The sequence below is a fragment of the Primulina huaijiensis genome, chromosome 13 (assembly GCF_012295235.1).
Source record: "Primulina huaijiensis isolate GDHJ02 chromosome 13, ASM1229523v2, whole genome shotgun sequence".
Taxonomy (NCBI): Eukaryota; Viridiplantae; Streptophyta; class Magnoliopsida; order Lamiales; family Gesneriaceae; genus Primulina; species Primulina huaijiensis.
Genome location: NC_133318.1, coordinates 3,099,732 through 3,122,353, shown reverse-complemented (window position 1 = coordinate 3,122,353; position 22,622 = coordinate 3,099,732). Strand labels below are relative to the sequence as shown.

Sequence of the window (22,622 nt, the reverse complement as noted above, 5' to 3'; positions counted from 1 at the left end):
AGCTTGAGAAGAATAAATGTATTGATGTTCGTCACATTCAATCAAGTGAAAACTCATCAGATGTCTTCACAAAGGAACTTCCTACGATAATATTCAGAAAGCACATATATAATATTGGGATGCGCAATCTACGAAATTTGTGAAGAATTGTTCGTATCAACATGAGGGGGAGTTTACGTGACTGCACTCTTTTTCCCTTACTATGGTTTTTATCCCAATGGGTTTTTCCTAGTAAGGTTTTTAATGAGGCAGTACAAAAACACGTAATGAAGACATCATCATATCATAATCATCATCACAAGGGGGATTGTTGAAAATTAATATTTAAAATGTGTATGTTGAATATTTGAATGTTGAAAATAAGAGTTGTAAGTATTGAAAATTAGTGTATAATGATGTAGGTAATGATGATTTTATTTTTGGATTATTTGTAAAGATTTTCTATAAATAGATCTCTCATTTGTGAAGAAAATCAGAATTGAGTTGAGAGAAAAATATTATAAAGTGTGTAGTGTGATAATTTTGAGAGTTTGAGATTTTTTACTTTTTATCGTAAATTTTTACTTTTTCACAACATAAAGGATATTATTGAGTTTCTTAGTTCATATTGTACAATTTGTGATTTGTGAAATAACATGTTAACGATAAGATTCAATAGCATTATATTATCTCATTTTTGGCTCAAGTGTTAAGACATATTTATTTTTTAATTTATTTATTTCACAATAATGACTGAATTTTATACACTATGTTTTTTTAATCAAGTCAGTGTTTTTATAACCGGACCGTTAATCGAACCGGTCAAACCTTAAAAAATGGTTCAACCGGTTCGATCGAACGGTCGAACCGGATCAATAAAATTAATATTTTATTTATTTTATATAATAAATAAAATAGTAAAATATTGATTATTTATGTTTTTATAGTTACAACAAATATCCAAATAAATATCACTTTTCAAATTCAAAAATCCAAATTACACCTAACATGTAACCAAATAGTGATGACCAAGTTTAAGTGCCCAAGAACATCAAGTTTAATTATACAAAAAAGTAACAAACATCAAGTTTCTTATACAAAAAAGTATCAAACATCCAGTTTCAACTTTCAAGTTGCATCTTTTGATGCCCACACCGCATCAAATTCTTGAAGTGTTCTTTCGTAGTCATTATCATCTTCATCCCCACCATCCAAAAGTTCTTCCAAGTCCAAAGAAGGTGTTTCTTGCATTTCACCAATACCTTTATCTAAATATTTTTTAAAAAATTAAAATAATACATGTTTAGCAAACAGAAAGCAAAAATTTGTTAAAAAATTTTTCCGATTTTTCCGGTTTAACCGGGTTTTAACCGGTTTTTCCGGTTTAACCGGGTTTTAACCGGTTTTTTTTCGGTTAAACCGGTTTTTCGGGTTTTTACTTATCTCCGGACCGGTCTGGAGGCCGGTTCGCGGTTGAACCGGTCCGACCGGCCGGTCCGGTCCGGTCCGGTTTGGAGAACACTGAATCAAGTACAACGTGGATTTATAATATTTCTATATATAATAAATGTTCGTGCACAATTAATTGTATATTAAATATTATTTATTCTATATTTATTTGTGATTCTGTTTTGTATTTTTTTTTTATTTAAAGTTGATGTTTTAATTTCAAGAGATATTTTTGAAAAACAGGAATCAATAAATATTATTGATTATGCCAAGTCCCATGATTTCACAATTTATATATATTTTATAAAAATGCTAAATTATATTCCTAAGATTTTATAAATTTGTTAAATAAAATTATAAAATAAAAGAAGTCAAATCAGTCAAAATTGAATCATCCACTCACAAGTCTCCAACATGTCACATTTCTTTGGTATGACCCACACGTTTGGCGATATAGTTTTTAAACAAAATAAAGTAGGAGGTAATATATATTTTTTTAACTGAAAATAATTTTTTTTTATTTCTATAAATCGAACCGAATTAACCAAAAATCGATTTAACCGAATTATTGGAGGTTAACCGAACCTCGTGATTTCTCACTAAAATCGAATTAACCAAATAGAATTAAAATTGGTTATTTAGGTCGGCAACCGAATTAAACCATTTTTTTTAAAAAAAATATAACTAAAATTACTAATTTAAATATTCTATTTTAATCATAATAAAACCTATTATTCATAACAAAAATTAAATTTAAAATAATTATGTAGAATATTAAATATAAAAACGTTAAAAAATATTATAAATTATATGAAAAGTTTAATAAAAAAATCAAAAATATTTAATTAAGAATTCGGTTAATTGATTTTTGTTTTACTAAAACTGAAATCAAATCGAATTAACTGATTTTTTTAAACTTCAAAACCGAATTAACCGAACCGAAATTTCGAATTAATTCGATTCAATCGATTAATTTGGTTTAACCAAATTCTCGCACGCCCTTACTTCTATGTTTTTATATTTAAGTATATCTTACCAATTATGTTTTTTTTTATTAACATGAAATTTTATAAGGTTATTTTATTTTTTAACCAAAATCAACATTTTTTTTTAAAAAATAACCTCATTTAGTGTATTTGTTCAACAGATGGGAACGTTAATTTTTTTTTTTAAAAATGTTGACTTAGTGTATTTTCTCAAATATCCCAAATTTTATATACAAAACATTTCGAATGAGGAAACAAAAACAAATTCGTTTTTCAAATACTACCAAAAGGTATAATTTTTAATAAGTAAATTAATCCTATATATTCACACGAAAATGTTGAATATCTACATTCAAAAAACAGGTTGAATATCTGCTTTAAAAAAAATGTTCAATATTTCACGTGAAATTATATCCAAATGAAAGTTCAAAAGAATTCTATTGCCAAAAATAAAAAGAGTATATGAAAAATTATAACTTTTTATACTAAGAATATTATTTTTTATTGTAAATATTGGTAGGATTGACCCGTCTCACAGATAAGATTCGTGAGACCGTCTCACACAAGTTTTTGCCAAATAAAAAAAAAAAAAATCCTTTGTCCTTTTCGATTCTTTTATGCGGTGCTAATTAAAGAAATAAACAATGAAATAATCGTGTGAATTCCAACATGCTCAATTGCTACAGAACACAAAAATGGCAATCAGCCCAACGGAGATGGCCATCATTGATCTTCAAATCACCTATAAATTCTGTCATAATTTTGGAAAATATACACCCGATTACTGAAAGATACCTCCATATTTGACTGGGAAGATGCAGCATGTGAATTCGGCAGCTGTGCCCACAATTCAGTGCCATTTTCATGCTTGCGTTCGTAAAAGAATCACCCATCTCACCATTGTTTCATCTTCCAAATTGTCCTGTTCTTCTGAAAGTAATGGTGTCAATCTTTCTTTATTTACTATCAGAGAGAACTTGGCAGAAAAGACTTTGAAAAATGGGAGATTTCATCAAGAATTTGCTGAAAAAAGGAGTTCTGATTCAGCCATGGATGAGAGACGTTATTCGAGAAAGGAAAGAAGACATTTTTGTAGGAAATCGGTTTTTGGAACCAAGAAATTTAGAAGCATAATCTTGCTTAATGTCATCACCATTATCTATGGTAAGTTGGTCGAATTAAGCTATCAAAAAACAGTTTTTTTATGCTTATTTGAGACCTCATTAATCACAACTTATGATGAAGTTTGAATTTTATTTTATTTTTCTTGATATTGCAGCAAGTGACATAAGCATCATAAAAGATGCTGAATCTTTCACTGATCCAGCATACTTCTCAGCCGTCCGATTTGTTCTGTCGACCATCCCATTTTTACCTTCTATTTTCCAAGCCAGGAACGATATTCAGACCCGTAATTCAGGATTAGAGTTGGGATTATGGGTTAGTTTAGGATATCTGAGTGAGGCTCTTGGATTGCTTACTTCTGATGCAGGCCGTGCTTCGTTTATATCCTTGTTCACAGTAAGCTACTCTTTTGAGATATCTTCTTTAGACCCTTCATATACTGCAAAGGTTGTCGAAATGCATAATTTCTGATAAATATTATGTCGGTGAATGATAAGGAATTAAGGCTAGCTGTTGCGAAATCGGACAGGTTATTGTAATCCCACTTCTTGAAAGTGTCTTTGGAGTAATTGTACCGGCTCGAACATGGTTTGGAATCCTCGTGTCTGTTCTTGGGATTTCCATGCTCGAATGCTGTGGATCGCCTCCGAATGTAAGGACTATTTTCACTTTTTTCGCAATGGATTTGCTTTGCAGTTTCTTGATTTGTTTCCTGCCTGGTTATTTTTTTGCCTCAGGTTGGGGATCTTTTCAACTTTTTAAGTGCTATATTCTTTGGCATTCATACGCTCCGCACGGAGCATATATCAAGGACGGTAGGAGAAGAGAAGTTCCCAGCGCTTCTTGGATATGAGGTTTCTTGAGCAATATCATGCTTGAACTCGCTCTGTGTAGTTCTGTTTTAAGCTAACGCATGGTAGTAGGACTTTACAAGCTAACGATGTTTTTTGCTTTAGGTTGCTGTTGTAGCTGTTCTATCCACGATATGGTGCCTAGTTACTGCAAACTTTGATCATAATCAAGATAGTGAAGGGATGTCGTGGACGTGGGAGTTGTTTTCCGATTGGATTTTTGCGTTTCCATGGGTACCGGCACTTTATACTGGTGTATTCTCAACTGGGATCGGCTTATGGGGAGAGGTATTAACTGCAGATAAAACCAGATCATCTGTGCTGTTAACTAGTAATTCTGAAATGGTTGGTTATATATTTTGAACAGATTGCTGCAATGCGTGAGGTATCAGCAACAGAAACAGCAGTTATCTACGGTTTGGAGCCTGTTTGGGGTGCCGGATTTGCATGGTTTCTGCTGGGAGAAAGGTGGGAAGCTGCTGGATGGATCGGTGCTGCTCTCGTTCTAGGTAACATTTTTGTTGGCATTCATAAACAGCGAAAAGCTTCAAATTTTACAGCCCAAAGAACCAAGAATTTGAATGGTTTTTGTGTTTCTTGCAGGCGGAAGCTTAATGGTGCAAATGTTCGGAGCTGAAGATGGTGAATCCGAAGAGGCTACCGACAGCAAAAAAGCTTGTGAAATAGTGACAGCATCACACTATACTAATCACCAGAAAACAATGTCTCCTTCTCCGATTATGGCCACCAATCCGAACAACCTGATGGATATATTTAAGAAGTAAAACTCGAGCCCCTTCGAGAATTTTGCCTACAGCAGAGTGCATCGTTTGGTAGCAGTGCCTGAATGTACATTTGAGACTGGGAGTTGAAATTAGTGTTGATGTATACAGGCTAATGCCTATGTATATTTGTACAGTTACAATATTTTCTTACTCCAGTTTGTTTGACAACATAATAAACAAGAGCTAATGAGACAATTTCATTATGAAATTATAAAAAATTATAACTGCAATAAATTGACAATCACATTCTTGTTGAAGGCACATTTGCTTACACCAAGATACAAGAGCAGCAGAAATGATCTCCATGCATCACTTGAGAAACGTTATCGATACCATTTATGCCCAATTTTATTGCAAAGTATCGACAGAGAACTTAAAATAGAGACATATTGGGACAACTTTGTGATACCATAGACTTAAAAGATTTGCATTACTTTTTCTTGGCAATAAACAAGCCCCACCTCTGCTCACCAGAGGCACTCCTAACAAGTTTAGCCTTCCAGCCTCCAACTATGTCATTGTAGTCTTCCTGCAGATAAGAATTCAATAAACAATCGACACAGATTCAGTTTCTGTGACATAGATGGCAAGGATATACAAGAAAGTGTCACATCCAGAATCGATGAATAAGAAGAATGTACCTCTGAGAAGTCACGGATGAATGTTTCCTTATCCTTCTCTATCGTATCCAATTCCTTTTCCAGAACTTTTATGAACTGGAAATCAAGAAACCAACACAAAGTTATTGATAAATTCATTGAAAATACGTATAAGAAAGAGCTTGATCAGAAAGAGCTTGATGATCGAGCACCTGATTAGTACGATCCTCAGCCACGACTTCGTCAAAGCCTGCATCTCTAAGCATCTGCAAACACAGAAGCATGTTTAATTTATAATCATATGAATAAATGCCGATGGTTGACAATTCTTGGCTAAACCGAACCTGGTCATAGTTATGGAAGTCGTGTAGATCATATCCCCTTTGCTTGATATACTCCGAAAATTCAGCAGATGGGGTTCCAGCATGTCTGCAGTAATCACTTATAAGAACTTTGCCTCCTGGCTTCAACCACTTGTAGAATGATCTGAATAGAGCAGGTTTGTCCTGAAAATAAAGCCGTAGTTTGCATATTAAGCGATCATAGGATATTCTTTAATTTCCAAGTCCTTTTTATGCATTAAGGAAAACGAAAAGCAAAATCAAAATCTCCATCTGTGGTTTGAGATTCAAATAGTAAGGATTTTACAACTCTTCTACGATGCTGATAGATTAAATTTCAAAAGATTTTTCTGACAAGGAATGGTCAATGCAACAGAACAATTTAGGCACTTTAAAAAAGAAAAAGATCAAGTAAAATATGATGAAGGGAAAAAAAGGGAAAGATTAAGACATGGAATCTTAAACAAATCGAAAGAACTAGCTTGTGGGAATTTAAAAGTTGGAAACTAACTTGGATATGTAGTATTGTGTCCCGACTGTAGATAACATCAAAAGTATCATCAGGGTAATCTTTCTTGGTACAGTCAGCAACCTCGAATTCAACAGCACAGTTGAGACCAATTGCGCGTTCAAAAGCGAAAGAAATCATATTGATGGAGAGATCAATGCCAACAACATGAACATCGTACTTTTCAGCCATGTAGAAATCGCCTCCTCCAATGCCACATCCCACATCAAGGACTTTCTGGCCAGGCTGAAGATTAAGTTTATCAACGAACTCCCGTGTTGTGTCTGCACGAAAAGAATACAAATAAATCTGAGAAGCGGAATGTATTTATATTGATAATTTTGCCAGAGAAACTCGACAAATACTCATGTTAACATACCAATGCCTCCCGTGCTAACAAATCCCGGTCCAAAGACACGCTCGTAACGCAATATGCCACTGGATTTATATTGGACAGTATCCAAGAACTTCTGGAATCCCCTGTCATTATCTGAGGCAACCTTTTGCCAAAGCCAGCAAATCTGGAAAACACAAATGCATTCCATGCGTCATACATAAACTTGGTTTCTTTTCATAACTTTTTCTAGCACCCAAATAGATATTACCTGATTCTGATTCTTTTTGTTTCTTACATATGCTCCGATGCATTTGAAACCAATAAGATCGAGTTCATATGTGTATCCAGAATCGTCAGATACATGGCATTCTTTAAACAGCTGCAAATTCCGAGCCATGGAATCAAATTACTCATTGCTTGTCGAATAAACAGGAAAACAAGCACATATTGTTTTCATATTAGAATTTCAAGTATGAAGCAAAAAGGGCTATGTTTTAGAAGGCAACCTTAGTGTAAAACCGTGGTTCACGGTAGTGAGTCGGGTTATTCTTTCGCTTGTGGTCTCCAGACTGATGGAAACATGATTCTCTGAAAAATATGTGGCCACCTACTTTTAACCATTTGATCATCCTCTCAGCAAGTTTCTCAACCTACAAAACAATAAATTTCTCTTCCTGAGCAGTCAGTTAGCCTAAAAAAAACTCAATACAGAACACGAAGATCGTGTGGCCTTAAGAAGCCAAGCGATTATATTCAAAATAAATGAAGATTCAGAACCTTACCTCTTCATCCGAGAGATACATCAGCAGCCAATTTGTAAATATCAGGTCTAAAGATCCTTCAGGAAACTTCAAATCTGGGGATGTCACGTCAGCACACATAAACTTGACACATTTATTGTTCCCATTGATTGTTTCATTCTGCAAACCATAAATCAAGGGGATTATTCACTCAACTTCCAGGCAGTTTATTTATAACCATCCAACTTGAACATATAAATTTCATGGAACCTTCTTTATTGCACTTTCGATGAAGTCGAGAGCCACAAGTTCACCAGCCCTTTTAGCTATTTCACCGGTGAATCGACCAATACCAGCTCCCAGTTCTAGAACTGACTTTCCATCGAATGGTGGGAGCAGAGACAGCACCTGTGAAGATGTAAGAGAAAAATGAGTAGCAGAAACAAGGATTTAGTATGACAACTTAGTTAATCATCTCTACATGATACTATGCTCCATAGAAACTACACATGTGCAAGAAAATACATCGGATTGAATGATGAATATGGCCACAAAATTTCAAAATTTATATCCAGAAGTTTAATGGACCAAGGCAAATTGAAAAACCAGGCCTGAACGCAGGTAAAAGGGAACATTTGTAACATAATTTCCAGTTTGAACAAATTTGATACTTTTTTTATGATCCTTTTGTTCTTATTTGCACAAATCTACTTATTACAGAGAGGACAATTACTCCAAGAAGCAAACATTTTTCATAGTAAAAGCTTGAGTTGATACCTCTCATAACTAGCTTCGATTTCTAAATTTTTGCTAAACATCGTATAATAACCATTACAAAAAGCAATGAGTACGAAGAAAAATCCTTTCTTGGACCAAGTAGTGAAGTAGATTTCTTGTTTCATTTGTATTTAGTTCATAAGATTAACTGGAAACAGTATCAGAATCCTAGAAAAAAGTAAAGAAAATGAGAAGAAAGAAACAGTAATAAGAAACAACGCTTTATGTGTGAACTTTTTATGCAACTAAAGTCATCATCAAAGTAATCATCCAAGATTCCAAAAGACCACTACTATTGCGGTGCATGAAGAGGAAAAAAAGATCCTAAGACCTCTCGCATCAATCAAATCTTAACTAAAATCCACTATTACAAACTATTTAAAATTATACCAGAAAAAGTCCTTTGATTTTGATGTAAAACCACGTAGAAACAAGCGACTAAATCGAAGCTTCTAAACGATAGAAAAGATCACATCTTTTAAGCTACATCACAAAACTCATAAACAAGAATCAAATTTTTCGTATTCATCGTACCATATACATATGTGTGTGTGTGTGTATATATATATGTGTGCGTGTGCGTGTGTGTGTTACCTCGGGCCTCTCTTCCTTATCCAGATCAGAGGCTTTAGAATCAAGCATCATAGACTCCACAGTCAAGTCCACCGTGTGTTCAATCCAGTAACTCTTTTGAACCTCACGCTCTGTCTCCATAAACAACACACCACATATATATAAAAACAATAACAAGAAACATTTGTTCTTATCCAGCATTTAAAATAAAACAAATCAAAGATTCATAAATGTAAAATCCCGTGAACCTTGAATGGATGCCATGGCGAAAGTACGATCAATTACTGAAGACAAGGAACGGAAAAGAAACGTTTTTAGAAATGGGTCGCAAAGAAAGGTGCTATACGATAATGTATGGGACCGCGGATCGATAAATCTGATTAAACAAGATCAGAAACCCTCAATGGCGATTCGGCATCTTGAAAATGTCACTGATCTTCGGTTATTATACCTCCCCTTTAGCTGCATTCGATGCAAGTTTTATTTGTATCTATTTATAGGCAAAAAAGACCGGAAAACATCCAAAGATACAAAGCTTGTGGACAACGAGAAAAGAGGTGTACTGCGAGGCAATGGTGGCCGAGTACTCTGTTCTTGGGGTGCAATTATAGATATGGTGAAGCGGCGAGGGGACAGTGCGAATCATGAATCTGGTGGAACCAATAATGGTGCAGTCCCACGAGGGGCCAATGAAGATTGCGGGTGAGTATTTTTTTAATCTCAACATATATTTTCGATTTTTTTTTTTGTATAAAATAATAAATAAATTATCTCATTTTATTATAAATAATACAAAATTTATCAAATTTTTTATTTTACAACGAGATGAGTAGATATCACCATCTTATACAAATATTAGTAACATAACTCTCGATATAATATAAACTCATTTATGATTTGATTCTTTTAAGTAGGATCTATTATATTATTGTTGAGTAGGTTTCTTGTGAGACGGTCTCACGAATCTTTATCTGTGAGACGGATCAACCCTACTGATATTCACAATAAAAAATAATACTCTTAGTATAAAAAGTAATACTTTTTCATGGATGACCCAAATAAGAGATCGATCTCACAAAATACGACTCGTGAGACCGTCTCACACAAGTTTTTGTCATTATTGTTTATCCAATTATTTTGTTATGTTGCAATATTTAATATTTTTATGTATATATATCATATACTATTAATAGAGCAAGAGTCTATGTGAATAACTTGTTTTGTGAAGCTATTTTCATAATTTCAATATTGTCATGTTTTTCATTTTAATGGAAAGTTGAAAATAATTGAAATCAATTAAAATTTAATATATATTATTAAAATATTTTATAATAAAATATTGTAAATATGTATAGAATATGTATTACCTGCAATGTGTGCTATCTCACTTTATATTAAACTTGAGGTATATTTATTATCTGATTCGATCCGTTAATGTGACATCAACATCAAATTACATATATAACATATAAATATAAACATCAATTTTCTTCTTTTTTTTATTACAACTCACACGAGGAGAAGGGATCGAACCCGGGGAAACCGACTATTCCGGCAGGGATGAGACCACTGGGCTACAAGCCCAGTCTCATACACATCCATTTTCATGTTAAAGGACAAAAGATAAAAAATCAAAATTACACTCAGTCCACTATTTGATTGAATCAATTATCTACTCCGATTTAAAAATTTCCTTGTGAACTTCTTCCCATTCATATTGTTCACGTTTTTTCAAATCTTTAATTTTTATTCTTATCAAAAAATTAATTTTCATTTTTATAAAAAAAATATTATTTTAGAAAAAAGAGAGCGGCGATTTTAGAAAGCAAAAGAAAATTATTTTTACAAGTGATGGATGTGTAGAATATTTATCAAATAATTTTTTTTTATTTGATATTTTTCAGTGTTTGAATCACTAAGAACATAATTTATTAAGTCAATGAAACTTATTAATACTCAAGAAAAAAGCTAGATACTTGTTAATAACATAGCCCTTTTTAACTTAATTATAATCTTGAAATTATATATTTGTTTTATCAAATACTTTAGCCCAAACACTTAATAAATATATAAATACATATTAGATTGTATTATATATAAATATGTTAAAGAAAAATTGACATATCATTACAAACTCAACATAATCTAAGGTCATACTTGGTAGGAAAGAGTGACGTGAGAATGGAATGAGCATTCTCATATCATTATTTATACTCATGCTTGGTAAGACATTGAAATGAAAATGTTCATTCAAATAGTACTGACTATTTTCATATTAATGGGAATGATCATTCCATTTATTTTGGATGAGAATGATCATTTTCACTCTCAATTATTTTTATTTTACAAAAATTTTACATTATTTAGTTTAACTAATTTTTAATATATAAATTCATAATAATGATAATAATAATAAATAAATAAATTGATAATAATAAATAATATATATATGTATGATCATTATTTTAGGTATTTTTATTTTTATAATAATTATAATAATAAATAAACATTATATAATAATAANTATTTTTATTATTTTAATAATAATGATTTTAAAATATTTTAAGTTTTGGTGATTAAATAAGGTTATTGATCCAACGGATAATTACAGTACCTAACGGAATTTAATTCAAAGAGGAAAACTGAACTTTCACAAGAATAAGTTTCCTAAGAAGCCTAACTGATTACAAAGTCAGACTGATAAAATATAAGAATGATACTGATAGCCAAACCAATTCAATGTTGATTGATGAAGCCCAATTGACAGTTTATATAGTTGATCAGTCAGTCCAAATCCATACATTCACTAGAAAATTAGTATTATCAGTGATTAAAAATCAGAGACCAACTGAAATAGTGGATAAAGTTTTTCATACTAACAGTCACTGAAACGTAACAAAATGACAGGTTTCGGCGCACTAGCAGAACATGTCAGAAAGGACATGACAACAATGATATTTATATTTGGAAACAGATATATTTTGAAAAGATTAACGTTGAAAATTAAACTATAAATAGACCAGTCGAACAAGCTCTGAATATTACATAGTTACACAATCTATCTCTGAATTATCAAAGACAAACTGATCTTATATGAAGAAGCTTTCCGTGAGCCAAACTAAAATAGCCAGCACACGCCGATAAATCATTATCTGATCATTTTATGGATCAAATTTCTGTTGGAATTTCTCTGTGAAATCTGTGTACTTGAGAGTGAGTAGTCTTACTGCTCAAAAAGTGTTTATATTGAAGGTTTACTAAGAGTTTAAGTTAGACAGTGTAAATTCCTACTAAAATAGGTGATTTCAAATTGCTTGTACTTGCCAAAATCTTTTAGTGCAAACCTTCCGTGAGAAGAAGGGGTGACGTATGAGTTTTGAAATCTCCGAACAACCAGAAACAACTTTGTGCATATTTACTTTTCAGTCTACTCACCTTTCTACTATTCAGCAAAACCCAACTGATTTTCTTGATAAGTCATTTGTCACCCAGTTTCAATAAACCTACTTCCGCACAATTCATACTGATTGACTTACTGAGAACTCAACTGATAAGAACACAATTTCAGTGTTTCTAATCCAACTGAAAAACTTTTGAGATAAATTTATTTACCTCTCCTCTAAATTTATTTTCGATCCTAACAAGTGATATCAGAGTGGTTTATTCTTATCTCTGAACACAATATTCTAAATGACATCATTCACCAAGATCCTAATGTTCTCTAAAGAAAATTTTTATGACTGAAAGATCCGGATGTGGGCTCATTTAGCTACTCAAAACGATGATATCATCACAGACAGACCAACGAGGATCATGAAAGCAAACATTGCCATTTCTGATGGTGCTCGTAAGATGATTGAAAAACCAAGGTTGGAACGGACTAGTGCAGACAAAAAGAAGAAAAATCTAGATAATGTGGTCAAAGATATATTATACAAAACTTTGGACAAGAATACCTTCAACAAGATCAAAATGTGTCTCACTGCCAAAGATATCGAGGATAAACTTATACAATTATGCGAAGGTAATAATCAAACAAAGGGGAATAAATTGATTGTGGCAATCCAAAAAATTGATAGTATCGAGATGAAAGATGGAGAATCCATGTTGGAATTCGACGAAAGAGTGAGCAGTGTTATTATTAAAATGGCTGCTCTTGGGAAATAATTTGGAAATAGAGAAATAACCTTGAAAATTATGAGGGCACTTCCAAGAGAATGAACTGTCAAAACAATGGCTATGCGAGAATCAAAGTACGTTAACAAGCTTCAACTCCACGATCTGTTTGCAGATCTCAAAGCATATGAATTTGAATTGGACAAGAACTGATATAAAATCTTTAATCAAACTGATAAAGGCTCTGGCTGCAACAACTATTGAACATAGTGTCTCAAAAGAGAAGCCAGCTGAACAATTGAGCATTGACGCAATGTCATTATTTGTAAAGAAATTTGGGAAGTTCTTAAAACAGAATCAGGGTAACTTTCAAAGCCCAAGTAGATGCAATCATCGCAAGAAAGAGTTCATCAGTGAGGACAACACATGTTTCAACTGTGGGAAATTCGGGCATTTCATAGCCGACTGTCCCAAGCTAAAGAAGGATGAAAGGAAGCCAACTGACAAAGAAAGCAGACTTCATGACAAAAAGAAAAATTCCAAGGATGACAGGAGGTCATTCAAAAAGAAAGGAAATAAGAAGGTGCTTGTTGTTGACTATAGCAAAGCCAAGTGGACTGATTCTGGGACTGACTCATCAGAGTCAGACTGCTCCACCAATGAAAGTGATGAATGGGTGGTATAGTGCCTCATGGCTGATGCTGAACTGGAATCTACCTATGATGATGTATTTGACTTTAGCTCAAATTATTTTACACAAAATGATCTTATCACTGCACTCAATGATATGGTAATAGAGTACAAGAGACTTTCTCAATCATTCGAGGAAGTGAAAGTAAAGTAAGTCAAATTGACAATGATGCTAAGCCTAACTGAGAACAGTCAGGTGAAGTATTAAGTCTTAAGGTAGAAATTGAAAAGCTGAAAATTGAGAATGAGCATCATCAGCTTATTTATGAGAATAGGAAAGTAGCTGAACTGATTAGCATTTGGAATAAGTCGTCAGTAAGTCCTGAGAAAATGCAAGAGCTACAGAAGCACTCAGGAGAAAAACTGGTCTCGGCTTCAGTGGTAATGATAACAATCCTACTGACTGTTTTACCAAATCGAAACTGAACATGTGCAAAGAGAAATACATTCATTTTGTAAAGTCCAGTACGATATATGAACATCGGAAGTCAACTAATCAAATTGAGAAACCTGTCGAACTAATGAACAAAGACAAAAAGTTTAGTATTGGATATACACCCGAGAGTTCATTTGTCAAGCCCAACTGATCTGATCACATATTTAGTCAAGCAAGACACAACTAAAAAATTGCTATACCCTATAAATACTTCAACAGTAAGCATGTTAAAAAGATACATGTGAACCAATGATGACAGAAAGACTAAACAACATTCCATTTCATACACACACCAAGCATTGGACACACATGTTTTTGCACAACCCTTCGAGGACAAACGACGAGGTCAGACTGTCAAACTAATCCAAGTGTGGGTTTCCATGGGAATAATCCAGTTTGGACCCAAATAGGATTGGGTATCAGTTGATTTAATTTGTGTATGCAGAACAATGAACGAGAAGACCGTGGGTGAGGATAAGATTACCCATAGAAATGAGATAATTAATGATGTTTTACTAGTTGAATATGTAATATAATTTGACAAGTATTGGTCAACTTTATGATAATGGCTATTTAGTTGAATTTTGTAAAATCAATTGATTAATCAAGGACGCTAATAATCAAATATTGTTAATGAGAATTAAAAATTGTGACACTTACAAAATTGATTGTAATAATAATTATTTAGTCTCATCAACCTGTTTTGCTGCTATTAACAATAATAAACAGTGACTGACATAAAGACTTCGTCATTTCAATTTCAAGTCCATTAATAATCTACATAAATTGAACTTAGCTGATGAGTTACCTAGCATTGAATTTGTTAAAAATCATGTGTGCTCAGCATGTCAGTTAGGTAAGAAAATTCTATCGAGTTTTAAGAATGAAGGTAGCAAACTGACTAATAAATTCTTAGAACTGCTGCATATGGACTTGTTTAGGCCAATACTTGTAATCAGTTTGGGATGAATGAGATATACATTTGTGATTGTTGATGATTTCTCTCGATTTACTTGTGTGATATTTTTAGTAGTAAAAATCATACTAGTACCCAACAGATTAAATTTCTTAAAGGTATTCAAAATGAGAAATCAACCTCAGTAGTCAGGATCGGGAGTGATCGAGGTATTGAGTTCACTAACAAATATTTGGATGAGTACTTATCAGATCAAAGAATTTAACATTAATACTCTACAACAAGAATACCTTAACAAAATGGAGGTGCTGAAAGAAGGAACATGACTATGAAGAAAGCTGCAAGGATGATTCTTGCTGATTCTGGTGTGTCACAAAGATTTTGGGCAGAAACAATCAATACAGCATGTATACAAAGAAAAGATCTATGATCAACAAAAAGGCTGATAAAACTTTATATGAAATATGGAATGAGAGTAAGCCTAACTTATCATATTTTCACATCTTTGGCAGTAAATGCTACATTCATAATGATGGAAAAACTTATCTTCCTGCTTTTGATGTTAAATATGATGTTGGAATATTTCTTGGCTATTCAGTTTTCAGTAAGGCTTTCCGCGTATTTAATAAGAAAACTTTAAATGTTGAAGAAACTGTTCATGTGGTTTTTGATGAAACTGAGTTGATTGATAATAAAACTAATCTGGCTGATTCGAGCAATCATATGAAAGTTATTGATCTGAAAGATGATAATGAAGAAGAAATCAATGTAAATAAGAGGATTCATCAGTCACCTGAACAAGAAATCTCATATCAGTTAGTTATACAAAAGAATGAAGAATTGACGAACCAAACTGATCTAAACCAAAATGATGTTATCTAAGCTGATGATAGTTAAACCATTGAGAACATAGCTGAAGGGAACCAGACTGAAGAGAATATAACTGATTTTAATCCATTCAATACTGACAATAATCCACTTGGACCAAGTTACAAATTGAGTAAGACTCATCCACCTTCACTGGTGATCGATAATACTTCTGCATCTCTCAGAACTAGACAACAAATGATTAATGAATTCTTGCATGCTAATTTTATTTCAAAATTAGAATGTAAGAAAATCGATGAAGCTTTAGTATATAACAGTTGGATTGAAGCTATGTAGGATGAGTTAAATCAGTTTGACATGAACAAGGTTTTGTACTTGGTACCCAGACCATCTCATCATATAGTAATTGGAACACGGTGGGTTTAGAGGAACAAACTTGATGAAAATTGTATTGTGATTAGGAACAAAGCTAGACTGAATGCACAAGGTTTCAAATAAAATGAGAGAACTGATTATAACGAGACCTTTGCCCCAGTGGCCATATTAGAGGCTATTTGAATCTTTCTTGATTATGCTACTTACAAAAACTTCAAAGTATTTCAAATGGATGTGAAGAGTGTATTCCTTAATGGACTATTGTAGGAGAAAGCATACGTAGAAAAATCTCCATGTTTTATTAATTATATTTTATCTGATCATGTGTTTAAATTAAACAAATCCTTGTATGGATTAAAACAAGCACCACACGCCTGGTATGACACTCTTTCACAATTCTTTCTTGATCACGATTTTAAAATATGATCAACGAATTTATTCACATTTATTAAAAATGATCATAATTTGTTAGTTCAGATTTATGTTGATGATATTATATTTGGATCCACTAACTCAAAAGCTATGCGAGAAATTCGCTAAACTAATGCATGATAAGTTCGAGATGAGCATGATAGGTGAACTGAACTTTTTTCTAAGACTGCAACTTCAGCAGTTGGATACTGGAATCTTTGTGTTAAAATTCAGATCTCATTTCAGATTGATTATTCCTAAAATAATTCAAACCTGTGGTCTCAATTTTAATGTACATATCAACAACATATTGTTGAAGCATAGCTGTAGTATTCTCAGCAAGATTACTTTGTTGCAGAAGAGCAGGCCAAGATTCATTGATTTTGGTAAACCCCGTATCAAAAGTTGGTATGAAATATCTTTTGCATGTCGAAACGCTTACGGTGGAATAAAATGGTTTGCACTAATATTTGATTCCGATGACATCTTTTGCAAAAGAGATTATTTGTTGATGCCAGTCATTGATAGAGGTGTATGGACTTTGACATTTGAATGCAAAATGTTCTCTTTCAAAGATAACAAATGGAAGTAGTTGGGGGATGTGTATTTCGGAAGAAGAAATTAAATATGCGTCTTGAATATTCAATCAAAGTGAAGGATGATGTTTATTTTATTTCTGATGATGGGATGTATTTTGTAAGAGACTGTTCATTGTATTGGCCTTACATTGTTGTTTTTTACATAAAAAATAATATGTCAAAGTTCATTAAGAATTCGAGGAAAGGCATGTGTTTCTCTAAATTTGCCATATCTAAATGGCAAGAAGAAGAAACGAATATTGAAAGAATTTGTCTAGTGAAATTCCATGTACATAAGTTTTCAATTTGGGTCAGATGTCAAGTTGGAAAGACAAAAACACATATTTGTAAGTCCATATTACACCAAAGGAACAAAGCAATGTGTGTCAAAAATGGCGAGAAGAATACCGTGACAGAATTTTCAGTGATAAAAGGTAAAATTCTATTGTTCACCACAAGAAGATATATCTACGAATACAATCTATCTCATGGAGGAAATGGAAAAGAGTTAAAACGTGGACGACATGATAGGGGTGGTATACCGTACCGTACCGAAAATCCTATATCGTATATCGTACCGAAAATTACGGTATAAGCAAATTCATACCGATACCGTACCGAAAATTTCGGTATGCCGAAAATTTGGTACATATAACTAGCATAGCGAGTATACCGACGAGATTTCGGTACTGTATCGGTATATACCGTTTTCTACCGAAAAAACCCTTACATTTTAAAATTTTTATAAATTTATTGTTTTAAAATATTATATATTTTAAAAATTTGTATTTGTATATTTTTCGGTATTTCGGTATATACCGAAATTTTCAAATTGCATATTGTTACCGTACCGTACCGAAAATTCGGTAAATTCGACATTTTTTCGGTACGATAATCTTGGTATACCTAAAATTCGGTATTTTTTCACATCCCTAGACATGACTCCGGACATGCAAACTTACAGTTATTTCTCCACAACTTCACCTTCCGAGGCATCGATTAAATAACATGTCTAACATTATTATGTATCATTGTTTTTTATATATTTCGTTGTTGGATTGAATATGTGTAAACTTTTGGTATGACAACAAACACGTACATATGATTAAAATAATTAATATATCAAATATTTATATGAAATTTTTGGTAAAAAAAAACATAAGGTACAATATGAATGACATTAAATTTACGAATTACAATAGTATATTATTAATTTCAGATATGCAAATAGTTTCTTCAAGTATTACAATTCCGTACTTGTTTAAATTGACGTAACAAAATTTAATTACACATTAATTATTTATACAAAAAAAAAAAATTCCAAATTTTTGTATTAAATAAATTCCAACTAATATCAAATACATTTTAGACATTTATTCAGAAACTACGTTTACGTTTCATCATTCAACCTTTTTTCACAATTAAAAAATTAAGAATCAGAAAAATCGGAAAACGCAACCTTTTTTTATAACAATGTACTATCAAAATTTACGTTGTTTTCCCCAAAATTGGATTTGTATGATTTGGGGTGTTTTGAGGTGTTTTATACGTCAAATGGTGCTTTTAATTAATATTAAATGTGGCCACAAACATCAACATAATACATTGAGCATAAAAGCAAATATCAAAAGGTGCTTTTAATTAATATATGGAAGACGAAAAAAATGGGAAGGATCATTAATTTCAACGTCATTTATTTGATAATTATAATCAGTTAATAAAGAAAATATTTGTGGTAACCCGGACGCTAATCATCTTCTTAATCGTCATTGGGATAATTAAATCAATGTAATTAATATGAGTCTACAATTTTTTTTATATAGTGCGGAACGTAATGGAATCAATCTAATTATACATATCAGTATAATAGTACAAGTCTTGTACAACAAACATCAAACTCAGACTAAAGTGTAACAACTAAATTTCAAGTGTTCCAAACCCTATTTACATCAAAGTCCGAAGTCTCCACTCTAATCACGATCTCTCTCATATTCTTCCTGACCCCGATCCTGTCCCACCTGTTGCCATGCACACATACAAACACGACAATAGCCGGATAATTCCGGTGAGAAATACATCCCAGTATAAATCAACAAACATGCAATCATATAATCGATATAAAAGCGTGAAACAAATATCAATCACATGTATTAAATCTGAAAACATAAATTGATATAAAACTTTAAATAACTCGTGACTCTACAGCTCAGACTAGACTCATTCCTAGTCTAGGGATCCCGGTTTCCAGACGTTGGCATACTATATCGAATCTCAGTAATAGAAGTAAATCCACTCCTAATCAAACATCGATATAAACCAAACATCTAGTGTCTTGACCTATCCGTCAAAGACTTTGGCACCTCCGCCAATAACTCCTCTGTGACAATGTGCAATGGGCCAGTGACTACTCTATCACAGTCTGGCACCTCTGTCACAAGACCAATCGTCTAATCACGCTTTCTATAAATCAATAGAACAAACATATCAAGTCAAATCAATGCATATAATAACAATAAGTATGTGGTTTAGGGAAACTCAAGTTATATCTAACTCGAGTCATTCTCCCGAGTTCGACATTGACTTATACCTTTCGTTCGTAGTCTCGGTCTAAAGAAATATCAATTCTGAATTCAAGACTGTCTCTGTAAATCTGAAAGGACATATTGAGAATAATAATATCAACATTCCATTCACAATTCAATACTGAATCTGATCAATCTGAATTTAATTCAAATCAACGGCATAACGGCACAATCCCGATATCCCCGTCAATACAATAACAACATATATCAATTACAAACCATAACCCATATCCATTACAATCTGTAATCAATCCATAATCCAAATCTGTTCAATTTCAATCGATAAAATTAGAAAATCATAAAAATTCCAAAATCAACTTGTTCTTCGATCTGACTTCGATTCTACGATGTCTAGTATCTCCAGAACACGTAATATCAATCAACTACTGATTCCTTCAACATATAAATTTCAAACCATGATAGAAATGAAGAAAACTTACATCCTTGTGTAGCTCGTGACGAGAGGATCTCAGAACTGTGCTCGGATCTAAATTCTGATAATCAGATTTGGTATAATCAAATTCTAGGCTATGAAAGAATTTTGAGGAAATCTTGCTGGAGCTCTCGGTTTTCTTTCTGTCAAATTGAAGGGAAATGCAAGGTGTATATAGCCCATTATATGGTGGAGACAAGTGTCCTCAAATCCCATAATTGCACTTTAAACCTTGAAGTCTTCATTATTTGCAATTTGGTCCTCACAACTCTTTTTACTTTCATTTCACTCCTAAAGAATTATAAAAACCGTGAAATCTAATTCATCATTCCAAAGTTCATAAATCAAATAATATCAGATTAAAATGATAAAATCTCGGGCCTTACAATTCTCCCCCTCTGAGACATGATTTCGTCCTCGAAATCGTAGGCAGTCAAATCATATCAGATAAGAAGATATCATAGAAGCTTAAAATAAAAGACTCACATCAGTGAAATAACTCTGGAAATTCCTGTCTCATATCAGACTCAGTCTCCCAGGTAGCTTCTTTAGTGCCATGACGAGTCCACTGCACTTTCACAAGTGGAATAATCTTCGTTCTGAGTTGTTTTTCTTTACGATCAATAATCTGTATTGGCTTTTCAATGTAACTCAGAGATTCATCAAGCTCGGCCTCATTTGGCTGAATAATGTGAGAATCATCAGGGAGATACTTCCGCAGCATAGATACATGAAAGACATCATGTATTCCAGATAAAGAAGGCGGTAATGCAAGTCGATAGGCACGATCTCCTATCTTCTCGAGAATCTCATACGGCCCGATATATCGTGGAGACAGCTTTCCTTTCTTGCCAAATCTGACAACTCCTCTGAAAGGTGAAATCTTCAGGAATACTCGATCTCCTGCCTCAAATACCAACGGTCTCCGTCGAGCATTGGCATATTTGGCCTGTCTGTCTTGAGCAGTCTTCATTTGCTTCTGAATCAGTTTCACTTTCTCCGTCATATCTCTGATCATATCAGGTCCAATATCAGGTACCTCAGAGACATCGTCCCAATACAAAGGAGATCTGCATTTTTTGCCGTACAATGCTTCAAACGGTGCCATCTCAATACTCGTCTGATAGCTGTTGTTGTACGAAAACTCACAAAGTGGCAATGCATCTTGCCAACTAGTGCTAAAATCAAGCACTACGGCTCTCAGCATATCTTCCAATGTCTGGATAGTCCGCTCTGACTGTCCGTTAGTCTGTGGATGATGTGCGGTACTCAGATGTAACTTCGTACCTAGAGCCTGCTGCAAACTATGCCAAAAGTGCGAAGTGAACCGAGGATCACGGTCTGATACAATCGACTTCGGCACTCCGTGCAATTTGACCACCTCTCTAACATAGATCTCAGCCATCTGGTCATATCTGTATGTCATCTGATACGGAACAAAGCATGCTGATTTGGTCAATCTGTCAATCACGACCCAAATCGCATCACAACCTCTGGCGGATCTCGGTAACTGCATCACAAAATCCATGGAAATTTGATCCCATTTCCATTCAGGAATTGATAAACTGTGCAGTAAACCTCCTGGTTTTTTTCTTTCAGCTTTCACATGTTGGCAATTCAGACACTTTGACACACACTCTGTGACATCAGATTTCATCTGTTTCCACCAAAACTGTGCCTTTAAATCATTGTACATCTTTCTGCCACCAGGATGAATGCTAAATCGACTGCTGTGCGCTTCTGACAATATCCGATGTCTCAAATCTGGAACATCTGGCACAACAATACGATTATTCACATACAGTACATCATCACGTACCTGATATTCTGATCGATGACCTGATCTGACCATCTCAATCGATTTCTGCACATTCTGATCCACTTCCTGAGCCGCTTTAATTCTCAACATCAGCTCTGGTTCAACTTGAATAGCATACAATCTCAGAGGCTGACAATCTGTTTCAAATGCTAATCCAGACAAACAGCAATCTTCTATCAAATTTGAAACACCTATTGTCGATAAGGATAAAGAACATACCTTACGACTCAGTGCATCAGCTGCTGCATTAGACTTTCCCGGATAGTACTTGATTTCACAATCGAAATCTTTCAGCAAATCAAGCCATCTTCTTTGCCTCATATTCAGTTCTGATTGTGAAAACAGATATTTCAAGCTTTTGTGATCAGAATAGATCTCAAATTTCTCA

The 22,622-nt window shown here is 33.4% G+C and overlaps 2 protein-coding genes across 2 annotated transcripts; one reads left to right on the top strand and one right to left on the bottom strand.

The window, feature by feature from the left end:
* Positions 1–3,074: 3,074 nt before the first annotated feature.
* On the top strand, positions 3,075–5,323 carry LOC140991622 (uncharacterized). The gene is made up of 7 exons (XM_073461702.1): positions 3,075–3,578; positions 3,694–3,935; positions 4,069–4,191; positions 4,277–4,393; positions 4,496–4,678; positions 4,758–4,899; positions 4,994–5,323. Exons 1-7 carry the CDS (start codon positions 3,230–3,232, stop codon positions 5,173–5,175), a joined length of 1,338 nt encoding a protein of 445 aa, XP_073317803.1. The 5' UTR covers positions 3,075–3,229; the 3' UTR covers positions 5,176–5,323.
* A 77-nt stretch (positions 5,324–5,400) lies between these two features.
* On the bottom strand, positions 5,401–9,720 carry LOC140991621 (phosphoethanolamine N-methyltransferase 1-like). The gene is made up of 12 exons (XM_073461701.1): positions 9,299–9,720; positions 9,072–9,181; positions 7,971–8,108; positions 7,743–7,880; positions 7,467–7,610; positions 7,229–7,339; positions 7,003–7,144; positions 6,627–6,907; positions 6,119–6,280; positions 5,987–6,040; positions 5,817–5,891; positions 5,401–5,704 (listed from the first exon to the last, which is right to left on the bottom strand). Exons 1-12 carry the CDS (start codon positions 9,312–9,314, stop codon positions 5,606–5,608), a joined length of 1,470 nt encoding a protein of 489 aa, XP_073317802.1. The 5' UTR covers positions 9,315–9,720; the 3' UTR covers positions 5,401–5,605.
* Between the last annotated feature and the right edge of the window lie 12,902 nt (positions 9,721–22,622).